Consider the following 14717-nt stretch of genomic DNA (forward strand, 5'->3'; position numbering starts at 1 on the left):
TCTCTGACGACCATCAGCTAAGATGACGGATTTCGTACAGCACGACCCATATTTCAGAGAATGGCACAAACGTAATAATACGCACGCATCTCTCATCTCCCCTGCTGCTGCTGCAGGCGGTATCATCGACGCTTCTTCCGCTCAAGCCTCGATCGACGATGATGAGGATAACAACCACGCTTCAGACAACGTCTCCATCGATAAGGCTGACGCCCCTCCTCCTCAAGGTGTGGCTCCAGATGCTAAGAAAGTTTACGACCAGGAGCCTGTCCCTCAAGCAGAGCGTGAGGATGTCGAGAGGGCCATAAAAAAAGATACAGACAACAAAGACCAATCAGATGCCTCTGACGTCAAATCTGGTCTTGCTGCTGGAAGTGCTGCCGCTATTGCAGGTGCTGCAGGCGTCGCAGTTGCTGCTGCGTCTACCGACGAAAACCCAGAGCCAACCCCACAACACTCAGATCCACACCCGCCAACTGCTGCTCAAGTAGACGCTCCAACTATCTTGCACGCTCCAAAGGATACCAAGGTCGTCACTGAAGTTACTAAAGACGAGAGCAAGATGAACACAAACGAGCCTGTGACCACTGAAGCTCCTGCCCCTACTGGTACAGCTGAGGACACTGTCGTTCCTGAGACGAAAGAGGAGCCTGTGACTGCAGCTCAACCTCAACCAACAAACACTACAGAATCTACAATTGTTCCAGAGCCTGTTGAGAAAGACGAACAGAAGCAGAAGCAGGAGCAACCAAAAGAAAAGCTGAATGCTTTCGAGGAAACTCCAGTAACAACGCCTAAAGAAGAGTCACCAGCTCCAATTGCAGCTCCAGCTCCCTCCGTTCCAGTGGGTTGCTGTGCTCTCTATATTAATATATCTAACAATCCACCTAGTCTAAAGCTAATCATCCAGCTCTTCCAAAGGGTGTCGTCAATCTCAAGGCAGACGGACCTCGCAAACCAGAAGGAATCTCAACACCGGCAGGAGAACATGTGCCAATCTACCCTGGTGATACACCAGATACACCAGATATTAGTGGAAAGCCAAACCCAGTTACTGTAACAGTACCATTGGAGACGGTGCAATTGACAGATGCAGAAGGAACACATATACCGGTCACAGAGGAAGGTGGAGATACGACAGCTGTTGAGAATGCTAAGGATCCAAAGCCAGAGCCTATATCTAAGGATAAGGTGGATGCACCAATTGAATCAAAGCAGAAGTTGCCAGAAGAGGCCCACAATGCAGCAACATGGACAACCTTGCCTGGACCAGAGGAGGTTCCAACGCCACTCCGTCTTTCACAACGTAGTCCAGAAACGCCTTTAGCACCCTCACTTGAGGAATCACCACATTCAGCAGAGGAGCAGAAGAAGCAGAAGAAAACAGAGGAGGAGAAGAAGAGATCAGACAAGGCGGAGGAAGAAGCTAAAGCAAAAGAAGCTCAAGAGTCAGGTGAAAACAAAATAGTACCACCAAAAACACCAGAGAAGGCTAAATTCCAACAAGACCAAAACAGCCATTTGGAGACACCAAATGCGGGTCAAAGTACAGCGCCTTCAATGAGTCCAGGAAATAGCTCAATCAAGTCAGCAACGAATCTTCCAGGTGGATATCAGCAAAGCCCAGAGAAAGCAGGTAAAGAGGAAGAGGGAGAAGGACAACAATCTTCATCGATAATGAAGAGTTGTTTGATAAGTGAGTGTGATCTATGGTGGTGGGTTCTACTAACAAAGGAAAACAGTGTAATTCCCCTTTGTTACTTCAATTTCATGTTAACGTCTTTAATAATTATGCATATGAGCCATATGAAGAGTACTTCTGTGGGGTGTTACTGTGTCCTGTGTCTTGTGTCCTGTGTGCTCTGTTGTTGATTCCAAACTTTCTGTTACCAAACGGTCATGAACTCAGACACAACGAAACCAGAGAAATCTGAGAATCAGTAGGTTTTTAAGATAGATTATCTGCAAGGCACCTAACAATTAAAATCAAAGCCACGATATCGTTGTACGTTGGAGTCGTTGAGTGGAATCGCCGACGCTAATCACAGCCAATAGCTTGAATATCTTCGGCGGAAGGGATTTAGTGGCGCAGAAGAGGCACTCAAGAGTGATTTGACCAGTAAAGGGATAAATGCAGGCACAAACAACCACACACAAACGCTGGAAGAGTTGGCACGTCAATCTGCAGACTCAATAAAGAATCATAACCAAGATGATAATATTCCACCTGGTCCTTCAAAGGATAGCGTGTTGTTGGATTTAGTGAAATTGGCTTCAAACGATCACCTCGGTAAAGTAACCACGGATAGACTGCTTCTGACTGATCCAACCGAGCGTGAAAGAGGCTTTAGAGACTTGGATCGATGGGTTGAAGGTAGCCTAGACGTCTACAGACCTCAATTACGCCCAATTCTCTTCCCAATTTTCGTACACACTTATTTAGATCTCATCAGCCTTTCGTTCCAGAAATCTGCTAGAGCTATGCTTCACAGACACGCTCACAGTCTAATCCCATACCACGCAGACGTTATAGCCCATCTTGGCAGTCTGACCCTCCCAGCTCACGTGAAGTCTGATCCATTGGCTATCAGATGGAGATCACAAAAGTATATCGTCAGACTGGGTAAAGCTGCATGGAATCTGTTGTTGGGTTGGCTATCCGACGCTTTAGTTGGTGGCCCAGGTGGTTCTTCTACAGGTGGTACCGCTGAAGCTAAAGGTAGATCACTCATGTTGAAAATTGTCAATGAAAGACTAAGAGTTGATGGTGAGACATTTTCACTTTATCAGAATTTCACTAACCACCGATACTCACGAATGCAGTCGTCGAATCCTCTACAAAGATTAGTCAAGAAATGATAGAAGAATCAACAGGTCTGATCTCTGATCTCACAATCACTTATCCTACCATACCAGGCCAAAGAATGGCAATTGCACAATCCGCTCAAAGTTTCAATAACATTATCGGTGAATTGAAGCTAGGCTTACCACCACTAGACGATGGTTTGAGGGCGGAAGTTGACAGACAGGTAGCAGTTAATGACGCCATGGAAAGAGAGGAGGGCATGGAAATAGATCCTCAACAACAGAAACCACAACAACCACCACCACAACAAGAACAACCTCAACAACAACCACAATCCCAGCAACCTTCTGATCAAGGTGCACAATCTGCAGAAGCAACCCCTACACCAAATCCACCAAATGCATACGCACCAGGCGCTGCTCCTGCCGGTACACCTCAAGATGCAACAGCTCCGCCACCACCAGCAGCAGGGGAAATTAGAGACGAAAATCACTTGCTCGCACCAACAAGAGCTGATCTCCCACCTCTGCCGGTATTCAGAACTGCAGATGTAAGGAGGGAAGTGGAAAAAGTCTTTGACAGCAGAAAGAGAATAAATTTGGGTGTCGAGTTGGAGAAATCAACTAATGGTGTTGAAGAAACTATAAAGAGTAAAGTAAATTTGCCTTCAATCTGTGCTTTCACGCTACAAGACGTTGGTGATGAGCTGAATTGCTCAACCTTTTCCCCAGACTCATCAATTTTAGCTGCAGGTTTATCTGATTCAACAGTCAGACTGTGGAATCTTCGAAATGAATCATTTACTGGATTGAGAGATGATTTCGATAGAGAGCATCCACCTTCATCTATGAAAAAACTCAAATTAGATACCGGTTTGAAGGACATCAAGTTTGTTGGACATTCTGGACCAGTTTTTGGTTTGTCTTTCGATCCTTCATTTGGCACTCCTGTTCAGCCAAGACACCTCATCTCAAGCTCTGCTGACTCCACTGTCAGACTGTGGTCGTTGGAAACCTACTCAAATCTTGCTGTCTACAGAGGACACAGAGATCCTGTGTGGGATTGTGAATGGGGTCCATTCGGTATCTATTTTGCAACGGCTTCCAGAGACAGAACAGCAAGATTGTGGTCAGCTGAGAGACCTAATGCTCTGCGTATCTTTGCTGGTCATTTGGGTGACGTTGAAACAGTCAAATTCCACCCTAATTCGCTCTACCTTGCTACTGGTTCACAAGACAGAACTGCTCGTTTGTGGGATGTTCAACGTGGTGCTTGTGTTAGGATATTCATTGGTCATCAAGCTCCTCTCTCAACTATGGCTCTCAGTCCAGATGGCAAGTACTTGGCTACTGCATCTGATGATCTCTCCATATCTCTCTGGGATTTAGGAAGTGGAAAACGTATAAAAAAGATGCTGGGTCATACTGCTCAAATCAACAGTCTCAATTTTGACGCAAATTCAAACCTCCTGATCAGTTCTTCATCAGATTGCTCGATAAGATGCTGGGATATTCTCACATCAAACACTGAAAGACCTGATAATAGTACTTCTGATCTACTTGAAACATTCCACTCAAAAAACAGTCCAGCTTATCATGTCAAATTTACACCACGTAACTTATGTTTAGCTGCATTAGATGGTGGAAATATTGCAGCCGATTAATAATAAAGTATTCAAATTAAAATAATGCATCTTCTCTTTATACAATAAACATTTACTCAGGTTCTAATTTCAGCGCTTGATGATGGTGGTGGTGTAGATGACAGATGGCGGACATTCCTATCGACCATCAAGCCATTTTCAGTCCAATGTTGGACGAGACGATGGTTTGTACCGAATGCATATCTGAGCACTTCGTTGTATTCCTCCACAAAAACTATATCTAGACCTTCTTTGACTGAATCTGGTACATTGGCATCTACATCCGCTTTCACGGCGTGTGGGACCAAAACTCTAGTGACTCCCGCGCGTTTGGCAGCCAACAACTTCTCTCTCAAACCACCGACTGCACAAATTTGTCCAACCAAAGTAATTTCACCTGTCATTGCCAGATTTGAATCCACCTTCAATCCAGTCAAGAGTGAAATAAATGCCGTGGTGATTGCCGAGCCAGCACTTGGACCATCTTTACCAATAGCTCCTTCTGGCATGTGTAGGTGTAAGTCTTTCTCATGCAAAATATCCTTATCCAGACCGAGTTCTTTGGCGTTGGACTTGACGAATGACAAGGCAATTTGAGCTGATTCTCTAATAACTTCACCAAGTTTACCTGTTAATTGTAATGAACCTTTACCGGCGTATGATCTACATTCAATTGGCATCACTGCTCCACTACCATTACCGAGATAGCCAAGTCCTGTAGATACACCTGCAGGTGGAAGCTGAGAGTATAGTCGGTCTTTTTGGTAAATTGCAGGTCCGACGTAATCGCTCAGGTTTTCTGGGGTTATCTTAACATTAACATGCGAAGGTATTTCTAGTGGCTTTCTTGGTTGCGAAGTTACTCTTGTAGATTCATCAGATTCAGACGCTTCCGGCTTCTGCTCTCTCCCTTTTCCTTCTTCATTCTTCGTAGTGTTCTTATCAGCCTTTCCATTAGACTCCGCACTAATCTTGGCCGGTTCAGCTGATGAACTGAAGAAGTCTGCCAACATGTTTCGCTTGCTTGTCTTCTGTGATTCTGTGCTTGTAGTTTCTGTCGTTGCACCTGCATTCACTTCGTTTGGCTTGGGCGTTTCAGAAGGTATAGTCGTGGTCTTGGACATATCTTCCGCGTGCTCTTCGGGCAAGTTTTCTTCTCCCAAGTCCTTGACAATACCGAGAGCAGCTTTGCGGTAGATCTGTGCTGTGTAAGTCGTGTCAAACAAACAAGGTCATCTCGTCACTCACCTTCTCAATGTGCTTTTTGAGATTACGTACACCGGACTCTCTAGCGTAAGATCTAATCAAGACCTCAATAGCTTCAGGCGAGAGCTCGACATTGGCGTCCTTCAGTCCAGAAATCTCTTTAGCTTGAGGAGAGAGATATCTCTCAGCGATGGCGGCCTTCTCATCTGCGACATAACCACTGACTTCTATTACCTCCATTCTGTCGAGGAGAGGTGCAGGTATAGTGTCCAATACGTTGGCAGTCGTTACGAAGAGAATCTTAGACAGATCTAATGGAACATCGAGATAATGATCGAGGAACTGATTGTTTTGCTCAGGATCTAACATTTCCAAAAGTGCCGATGAAGGATCACCGTTGTATCCTTTACCGACTTTATCAATCTCATCAATCAATACGAGTGGATTCTCCGTTTGAACCTTCTTCAAAGCCTGTACGATCTTACCTGGCATTGCACCGACATAAGTACGTCTGTGACCTTTAATTTCGGCAACATCAGTCAGTCCACCGACTGAGAATCTGAAAAATTGTCTACTAAGAGCTCTTGCAACAGATTTACCAATGCTGGTTTTACCAACACCAGGTGGACCGACAAGGCAGATGATTTTACCCTCGACTGAGCCTCTCAATTTGCCGACAGCAAGGAACTCCAAGATGCGATCTTTGACATCCTTCAAGCCATAGTGATCCTCGTCGAGTACATTGGTAGCATGTGGAAGGGAGAAATTCTCTGTTGAATGCTGTCCCCAAGGAATAGATGTGAGCCAATCCAAGTAGTTTCTAGTGACAGCAAATTCCGACGATGCTTGCTCGAGTGTTGACAGTTTGCTGATTTCCTCATCCATCACTTTACGAACGGGATCAGGTATAGACGTTGAAGATGATCTAGACTTGAATTTTTCCAGCATCTTATCTTTTCCATCAGACTCCAATCCTAATTCTCTCTTAATGCCCTTGAGTTGTTCCATCAAGTAAAATTCTCTTTGACGTTTCTGTATTTTTGATTCAACATCTCTTGAAATTTTAGACTGCAATTGCGCATTAATTAGCTCGCGCTTGAGGACGGTCAGAGCCTTGCTCAATCTATCCTCGACATCTTGAGCCTGGAGCACAGCCTGAAGTTCATTAATTTCACCTTGTGAAACAGCAGCGGCAAAATCAGCGAGTTTGTCAGGTTCCTCGAAAATGTTAGACGCCGACTGTGACACGCTAAAGTTAGCGATCTGATCTCTGAATAAGGGGTTAAGCTGAGCAATATCCTTGAAGACGTTGATCAGTTCGCTCATGAGTGCTTTCGTCGTCTGCGAGTGTGGTTTTGTCGCAGGAGGTAACTTCAAGTGAGTGACGTCTACGAGAGAGATATTGAAAGGTTCCAAGAAGGCAGTCTGGAGAGGATGGCTCTGTTGAGCTTTACGACGTTCTTTGTGAGCCTCTTCCAATTGTTTCTCTTCTTCTGGGACGGCTTGCTTGACTTCTACAGGTAATTGGTCTCGTGCGTCTTCGACTGATGGTAACTGTGGCTTTGGAGGTTTAACACCTGGAGCGTAGAGTTCGTCGATTCTGATACGACGGTGGGGGTACAATACAGCTGTTAAGCTTTCCTCTTCGTCTTTATTTGAGTTGTTCTCCTTGTCGTCATCAGATTTGCCGGTGCGAGTTGGAAATGCGGAAGTGATTTGCGCAAACACACCAACCGATTCGCAGTCATCCATGCTATCGATTACATCAGATTCGCTGTCTGGATCCTTGTGCAGGAAAGCACCAAGATAGGGCTGGCCTCTGGACATCATTTCCTTGATGGCGGCGACGACCTGAGGGTTCTTAATAACTACAGCTTTGTAGAAGCCTTTGTGGGAGAGTTAGAGAGAAGGGAATGGGATTGAGGATTACGTAAGACTTACCAGGGAAAAGAGGTCTACGGTTAATGGGTAAAGCGAGGACTCTGGGGAAGTAGGAAGGCGGAGTGTTCTTGGTAAGAGATGTTGGATTGCTGTTGTTGTTGTTGTTGCCACTATCGTCTTCATTGTCACCGTTGCTGTTACCGCCACTGTGCTGACCATTGTGAGAGGAGCTGCTGTTGCCACGCTTTGTATCGTCGGCGTCGGCGTCCAAGTTGGATTTCTTATCCAAGCTACTGGATTCGGGAGCACCACCCCTTCTCTGGGTGGAGAGTCTGGCTCTGGGTTTATCGTTGATCCAGCGTGGACCAAGATTGAGGGAGGAAGAGAAGGATCTAGAAGCTAATATTCCAAGCTGTGATCTTCTGAGTAGCCTCCTCGAAGATAATCTAAGCATGTTCTTTAATTATAATTCGGCGATGATGTTGGTTGTTGAGGAAGTGGTTGTTGATTTCGGATTGTGACTGAGATCGTTTACGCAGTTTTTAATTGAGATGGCTGTGGGTATTTAATAGCTATCTACTTAATCAAGTATGATTGCTTACCGTTTAGTCGTCTTACAAGTGCTGACGAAATTACGGTATGAGGAGAGATAAATAGAGATTAAAGTTGATTCTCGCATGTGAATCTCTCGGGATCAATTAGCATCTATTTAGAAACTGAAAGTATTTAATATTTTGTGCATTCAAATCACTTCTTGACCATCAACAATCTATATTATCACCCTGTGAGTACCTTAGGTTGTGATAATAACGTAGGGAATTTAACAATAATTCAAAAAGATTCGTGAGTTTATTTGAGGCGTAAATCTCTTTTCTAAATTAAAACGCAGTGGACGCATCCGACGCAGCCAACACGCAAACAACGCATATGAAATTTCTGGAGCTAATAGATTTAGATTTACTGAGTAATAGCCTTTCATTCACCTCCAATGAATGTAAAGTGCGTACAAGAAGTGAGTATCACGTTATCCACTGCTGTGTTGTCTAAACGTGCGTCATACTCGGATCAGTTGAAGCGTACAGCTGCAAACAAGTAAAGAGTGATAAGAAGCTGTACAAGTTACTGGAAAATACGTACGTCAATGACCCTCCACCACTTACCCAATTCGGTAATATGGATGTCCCCTCAACGCGTAAAACTCTCTATTTGCTCATTTCAACGCTTAATCAAGCATTCCCTGATCATGACTTCACTCAACTTCGTCCAGATGAGTTTGTTAAGGAGCCTTCTAGCAGTCTGGTCGTTAATAGACTGAGTAATATGCTCGTTAGGATGAAAGATGGCAATTCACGCTCATACGGTTACTATCCGTCTTCTACTCCCACTGCTGCTCTAGGTTCAAGTGCAGATAGCTTCCATTCTAATCACTCCATGTCTGATCACGATAACGACTACTCTGATCATCATCAATCTCACCTCATTGCTCAGAATACCGTGCGTAGGGTTCAATCAGGTGGTAGCGTAACAATGCAAGGTTTCAAGGCTATTTTAGATGATGTCATCCAAATCAAAGACTGTGACGTTTTCTCGTACTCGCCCGACGCCAGTTCAGACCCCCACTCGACGTTCGACGACTACGACGATGACGACATGTCTTCTATCGGCGGAAATGAGGACACGCACTTCGATTTAGATATGGAAGAAATCGATAGCAATCACGGAAACAGTCTGTCCTCAATACCTCCATACCTTCTTGATCAAGATAAAAGGGAGCCATCTCCATCACTCTCTGTGAAGAGCACCGGTCAATCAACAGTTGGTGATTCGGGATCCGGCTTGTTGTGGTCCACGCATTATTTTTTCTACAATAAGAAACTCAAGAGGATGGTGTTTCTGACGATATGGAGTAGGAAGTCGGGTATATATTCACAGGGACCGCATCACCTCCCAATCAGTGACGCTAACCCATTCTGGCTGTCCAACTCACTGCCTCCGCCTGTTAAGCTGGAGGATGAGTACGACGACTTAATGTTGTCATCTTCTGCACCTTCCAAGCCAACGAGAAGATCGACGAGGACGACAACGCGCAAGACAAAGGCCAGTGCTGGTGGAGCGGGTGGAAGCAAGCCAGTACAGGTACCAAAGAATAAGAGAAGGGCTGCGAATGCCGGGGTGAGCAAGTCGACCAAGCTGTTATCGAATGCGAAGAAGAGTAGAAAGTAGTTGAATCTAAAAGGAGTATATGGAGTACTATGTACAGTGTACTATATCGCGTTGGCGTAAACAAGAACAATTTTCACTTTCAAAGATCTCACAGGTTTCCTCAACATCTCAAACACAAACATGTACCAATCACAGAGACTGTAACTATAATGAGTATTTCTAAATAAAAGAAAAAGAAAAATGACTTCAGTTCATTTCTGCCGAGGCGAATGACATCACCTTCTCTCCACGCCGTGATGGAATCTCAGAAGAAACACGCCGATGAATTTTGGAAATTATTCCACAAAGCCAAGATACATTCGGATGCACCATCTGAGGATGGTGAGGATGATGTAGTTAGTGTGTACACGGGCAGTGGAATTTCAACGCCAAACAGACGCAGGGATAGAAGTGAGGAGAGGATCGGACCAGAGAGGGATCCCATGAAGATATTCACTCACGACATATCAACCAATATATTCCGCAGATTGAGTCAGCAAGATTTGAAGCAGTGCCACAGGGTTTGCAAGAGGTGGCGTAGGTCACAAGTAATCAACTATAGTGGGTGGAATGCTATTTGGAGGTTGATTAGACTCAACTAACGAATCTTCTCAGTCTGGTTCGAGATTTACAGGCAGAGATTCTTCGACGGCGAGAGCACGCAGAGCTTGCAAGGAAAGTGGACACGAAGGGAAAGTAGACAAGATTGGAAGTTGATGTACAAATCAGCTAATCGTAGGCCATTCGAGAGCGCTGTCGTCGAACAGCTTGAACGGTCAATCACGCCTTCTCAGATACGCGAAGCGCAATGGGACGCTGAAGCAAACAAACCACCACCAACGAAGAACGAGCAGAGGGAGGAGTATAAGCTATTAAAGGGACGAAAGCCACGGAGTAAAGGCGTTAGAGGTGAAAATACTTCAAAAGGCGTAAGGGACGAATCGGGGTACACACCACACGATCAACAATGTCATTGAAATTCTGCCAGAATTGTAATAATTTATTGTATCCAAGGGTACGCTAGCTAATGAATAAATACAAGTTGCTCATTCTACACTCGCAGGAAGACAGAGAACGTAGAGTGCTGCTTTTTGCATGCAGAAATTGTAATTTTGAGGAGGCAGCGGTGGAAGCTAGAGTGTACAGGAATGATCTAATGACGCAATCTAAAGAGGAAGCAGGAGTCACGCAAGATTTAGGTAAAGATCCAACGCTACCACGCACTTCAATTGAGTGTCCAAAATGCACAACCAATCAAGTTGTTTTCTTCCAAGATCAATCAAAGCGCACAGAGACGAGGATGACCTTGTTTTTTGTGTGTACAAGTTGTAATTACGCCTTTTCAAATACGTCGAGAGTATGAACTCACGTCATCCACCTTGCCTTGTACAGATCAATCATGTTGTTTAAGTTATTCAAATTTATTCTCTTATCTCTGCTTGTGTATGCTACACTCGCTTTTTTTATTTTTGACGACTTGCTATTGGGATATCAAGGCAAATGGAGACACATCAAGTCTTATCTTCCCCGTCCGCCACAGAGGAGCTTCAGCGTTGATCAACTTGCAGATTTCAATGGCAGAAACGGTAAAGATATCTACTTGGCTGTAAATGGTCTAGTCTTTGATGTCTCTAGCAACCCACGCATTTATGGTCCAGGTGGTATGTATCACGCCGCAGTGGCTAAAGACGCTGCCAGAGCTTTTGTCACAAACTGCTTCAAGGATCAGCCTACCCATGACTTGAGAGGCCTCACTGAGAAGGAATTGTCTCAGGTTAAAGGCTGGCAATCCTTCTTCGATAATCACCCCAAGTACATGCTGGTCGGTGGTATATTCTCTTTAATTACCCTATCTGACGATTCAACAGATTGGCACGGTAGATACCCCGGCCATCGACCCAGATGCGCCTATCCCTGAGGATTGTGGGTTCAAGCAGTCAACGAAGGACGATGGAAAGGTGAAAAGTGAATTATAGTCAACGCAGTCCCAAACCGACTGAGATACTTAGGCTTATTATACAAATGAGAAGATATACCGCGTTTTGATTTTGTGTGTTGGGTGTGCTAGGTTCGTTAGGTATATTGTGAGCAGAAGCCGGAGTATGAGAAGATGATTCTGCATCCACATCCACATTCTGCCTTTCTTGCTCCGCGTGTTGCATACAATGTTCAGTCTCCGGTGAAAGCACATCGACGTCGATATTCCCAGCAAAGAAATCCGTCAGCAGACTGTCGTCCAAGCTACCAAACAGATCGCTCCTGACACCTGGTGTCGATTTAATCTTACTTCTGTCAAAACTGTCGATGAAATCCGCAAGCGTCAACTGCGAATGGCTGTCTATATCGCTGAGAGCATTGAGAGTGAAATGTGTAAATCCCTCAATGACGCCTACGCCAATTTGTTTATCAGTGTGATGACTGTAGCTGTTTTGACCCTTGACTGAGCTGCCAATAGCTAGCACATCCTGTGAATAGAGGCTATTTGCCAATGTCGCAGCTTGGCAAGTATCGCTAATAAAGAGCATTTTGTTGTATCTCTTCTTAAGTCTCATCTGTTCAACTGCATCTGCAATATCCTGGCTATTTAGCTCCTCTGTGTCCTGGAACTTGAGAAACTCATCTCCACCATGTCCGGTGAGATAGAGAAGAACATTTGAGTTTTCGTCACTTAGAAGCCGTTTACTCGATGGTGTGTGCTCCTCGTGTCTTCCTGTTAGCACACGAAGGAAATTCTCCACTGTCACTTCGTATCCCCGGTAATCAACCTCGACACGCTCGCCATAGAGATCCATTCTGTGATCTTTGTGCGCGTACACAGACCCCGGGTAGCGGTTGCGCGCATTGCAGCTGATGTCATCTGGCAGCATGAGGATTATGTTGCTGTCTGGGATCCCGAGTCGACGGATAGCACGGTACCTGGAGAGTGAGTGTGAGTGTGTGTGCGTTACTGCGTTACTACTGCTCACATTCCCAGTGCATTAGCTAAGTGTCTGTAATTGAACCAATATCTAGACGCGGATACGAGTATGGCCCAATTATTCGTATGTCCATCGCTGTTCCCGCTGACGAGGCAGGCTAGAAGCAGGAATAAGAGTGGAAACATCACCACGCATTTCAGACCTGACAGCACCCTCATCGCCGTCGCTCACAAAGTCATTCTCTTGCTCATCCACGGTCATGTCTTCCGTTACAAGAAATCTCAACGTAGAATTTGGGTGGGTGGTGGTGTGTACTGACGCGCACAACTAACCATGGCTTCTTCTTCAGAGGTGGTCTGGAAATACTCTTCAACCACCAACGCCAAATCAAGCTCGTGGTGAGCGCACAAGGACGCAATCCAACAGTGCGCGACTTGATCAAGAAGCTGGCAGACGAGCATATCAACGAGCGCAGAGAGTTATTCATAGAGGGTGATACAGTGTGAGTAGGCAGCCGTGACTGCAACAGCATCAGCAACAGCGAAAGCGTGCGTTCTAACACATCTTCACACTCGCAGCCGCCCAGGTATTTTGGTTCTAATTAATGACTGCGATTGGGAACTGCGCGATGAGCTCGATGGCGAGTTAGAAGATGGTGATGTCGTTGTATTCATATCAACGCTCCATGGTGGCTGAATAGGGCGCTTCTACTCGAATAACTCCATTTACTCGAACAAATTGAGCAAAATTGCAATAATAGCATCCACTAGCATCACAATTGCATAGATTACTCCTCCTATACATCCTGTCTTTAATGCCTTCTCAACTCTCTGGTATGTACTCAGTTGGGTTTGATTGCTGAGTATGTTTGTGTATATATCTTGAGTCAACTGGGCCACTTTATCCCAACTGTACATCCTGCGCACTGTGAGGTGATTGTCTTTTTTGCGTGCATTTCCTTCATGTACAGCCTGCCATTTTAGTGTAGACAGTGCCCTTTCTATAGCATCCACTACACTCACATCGCTCACGTCGTCGGCATACTCCACCATATGGGGCGGTAGCACTTCGGGGATACCACCCACCTTGGTACTGACGACATAGAGGCCCGTCGACGCAGCTTCTAAAAGGACGATACCGAAGCTCTCTGTAAGACTGGTGTTGAGGTATATGTCGCCCCTGCGCATAACTTCCGATACGCAACTCGGTGGAACATTGCCCAGTATCTCCACGCGGTCTTGCAAGCCGTGTCTTTCAACCATACGTTCGAGCTCTGCCATCAGTGGACCGTCTCCACCGACAATAAAGTGTACATGAGCATAACGAGCGCAGATGATGGGAGCCGCCGCGATGAGCAGGTCGACACCTTTTCGGTAAAAGAGGCGTGATATCGTGACGATAGTGATTGTGTGTTTGCTGGTGGAGTGCAAGCGAGGAACGAAATGGTCACTGATGATAGCATTCGGTATGACGTGCATGATGTTCTGATCTAGCTGCCCCCTCAACATAGTGTTATCGCGCCCAGACATACTGACACAGATAACGGCATCAACATCACAAAGAACAAATCTGAGCAATTTGTTTGTGAGTATCCCAACAACATCCTTGAATCCGAACAGGGAATGATCCGTGAACACCGTGCGCACACCGTCGATCCATCTCGCGTGCATGAGAGCCTCGTGGCCCAAACTGGACAAAGCGCCGTGAGAGTGTACAATATCGACACGCTGGGAAATGATAATATCCCTGAGCATCTTGTGCGCCGTGAAGAAAGTGGGCAGCGTTGCATTCGTCGTTGGGAGCATCGGTATTGGGAGGTAATAGATGGACAAGCCTGAGTGAGCAACTGTAACGCCAGTGCTGCCTGGATACTGATGCGTAATAATAATAACTCTCACTCCACGGCGTATAAGGGCGATTGAAAGGTGGTGGATGTGCAGCTCAATACCGCCAACGCTAGGCAGGTAGAAATCGCTCACCATTCTAAGGGCGTTTGAGTATTTGAAGCTGCGTACACCAAACACTCACGCCACGCATATCCCCATTCACGCCTTGTGCACAT

At 45.5% G+C, this 14717-nt stretch overlaps 7 protein-coding genes across 7 annotated transcripts; 4 read left to right on the forward strand and 3 right to left on the reverse strand.

The window, feature by feature from the left end:
* Positions 1-22: 22 nt before the first annotated feature.
* On the forward strand, positions 23-4469 carry J056_002260 (Transcription initiation factor TFIID subunit 5; the record flags this gene model as incomplete). Its single annotated transcript, XM_009268124.1, has 6 exons — positions 23-844; positions 892-1696; positions 1925-1940; positions 1993-2005; positions 2056-2767; positions 2824-4469. 6 exons carry the CDS (start codon positions 23-25, stop codon positions 4467-4469), a joined length of 4014 nt encoding a protein of 1337 aa, XP_009266399.1.
* A 56-nt stretch (positions 4470-4525) lies between these two features.
* On the reverse strand, positions 4526-7989 carry J056_002261 (uncharacterized protein; the record flags this gene model as incomplete). Its single annotated transcript, XM_009268125.1, has 3 exons — positions 4526-5647; positions 5697-7540; positions 7596-7989. 3 exons carry the CDS (start codon positions 7987-7989, stop codon positions 4526-4528), a joined length of 3360 nt encoding a protein of 1119 aa, XP_009266400.1.
* Positions 7990-8462: 473 nt separating this feature from the next.
* Positions 8463-9758, forward strand: J056_002262 (uncharacterized protein; the record flags this gene model as incomplete). The annotated part of the gene is made up of 2 exons (XM_009268126.1): positions 8463-8547; positions 8605-9758. The coding sequence occupies 2 exons, from the start codon at positions 8463-8465 to the stop codon at positions 9756-9758; spliced, it is 1239 nt and encodes a 412-aa protein (XP_009266401.1).
* Positions 9759-9967: 209 nt separating this feature from the next.
* Positions 9968-11655, forward strand: J056_002263 (DNA-directed RNA polymerase II subunit RPB9; the record flags this gene model as incomplete). Its single annotated transcript, XM_009268127.1, has 4 exons — positions 9968-10298; positions 10353-10666; positions 10801-11052; positions 11278-11655. 4 exons carry the CDS (start codon positions 9968-9970, stop codon positions 11653-11655), a joined length of 1275 nt encoding a protein of 424 aa, XP_009266402.1.
* Positions 11656-11713: 58 nt separating this feature from the next.
* On the reverse strand, positions 11714-12873 carry J056_002264 (GPI-anchor transamidase; the record flags this gene model as incomplete). The annotated part of the gene is made up of 3 exons (XM_009268128.1): positions 11714-12653; positions 12704-12812; positions 12858-12873. The coding sequence occupies 3 exons, from the start codon at positions 12871-12873 to the stop codon at positions 11714-11716; spliced, it is 1065 nt and encodes a 354-aa protein (XP_009266403.1).
* Positions 12874-12914: 41 nt separating this feature from the next.
* Positions 12915-13351, forward strand: J056_002265 (Ubiquitin-related modifier 1; the record flags this gene model as incomplete). Its single annotated transcript, XM_009268129.1, has 3 exons — positions 12915-12952; positions 13005-13157; positions 13234-13351. 3 exons carry the CDS (start codon positions 12915-12917, stop codon positions 13349-13351), a joined length of 309 nt encoding a protein of 102 aa, XP_009266404.1.
* Positions 13352-13380: 29 nt separating this feature from the next.
* J056_002266 (Phosphatidylinositol N-acetylglucosaminyltransferase gpi3 subunit) lies at positions 13381-14700 on the reverse strand (the record flags this gene model as incomplete). The annotated part of the gene is made up of 2 exons (XM_009268130.1): positions 13381-14638; positions 14684-14700. 2 exons carry the CDS (start codon positions 14698-14700, stop codon positions 13381-13383), a joined length of 1275 nt encoding a protein of 424 aa, XP_009266405.1.
* Between the last annotated feature and the right edge of the window lie 17 nt (positions 14701-14717).

The sequence above is a fragment of the Wallemia ichthyophaga genome, assembly GCF_000400465.1.
Source record: "Wallemia ichthyophaga EXF-994 unplaced genomic scaffold scaffold2, whole genome shotgun sequence".
Taxonomy (NCBI): domain Eukaryota; kingdom Fungi; phylum Basidiomycota; class Wallemiomycetes; order Wallemiales; family Wallemiaceae; genus Wallemia; species Wallemia ichthyophaga.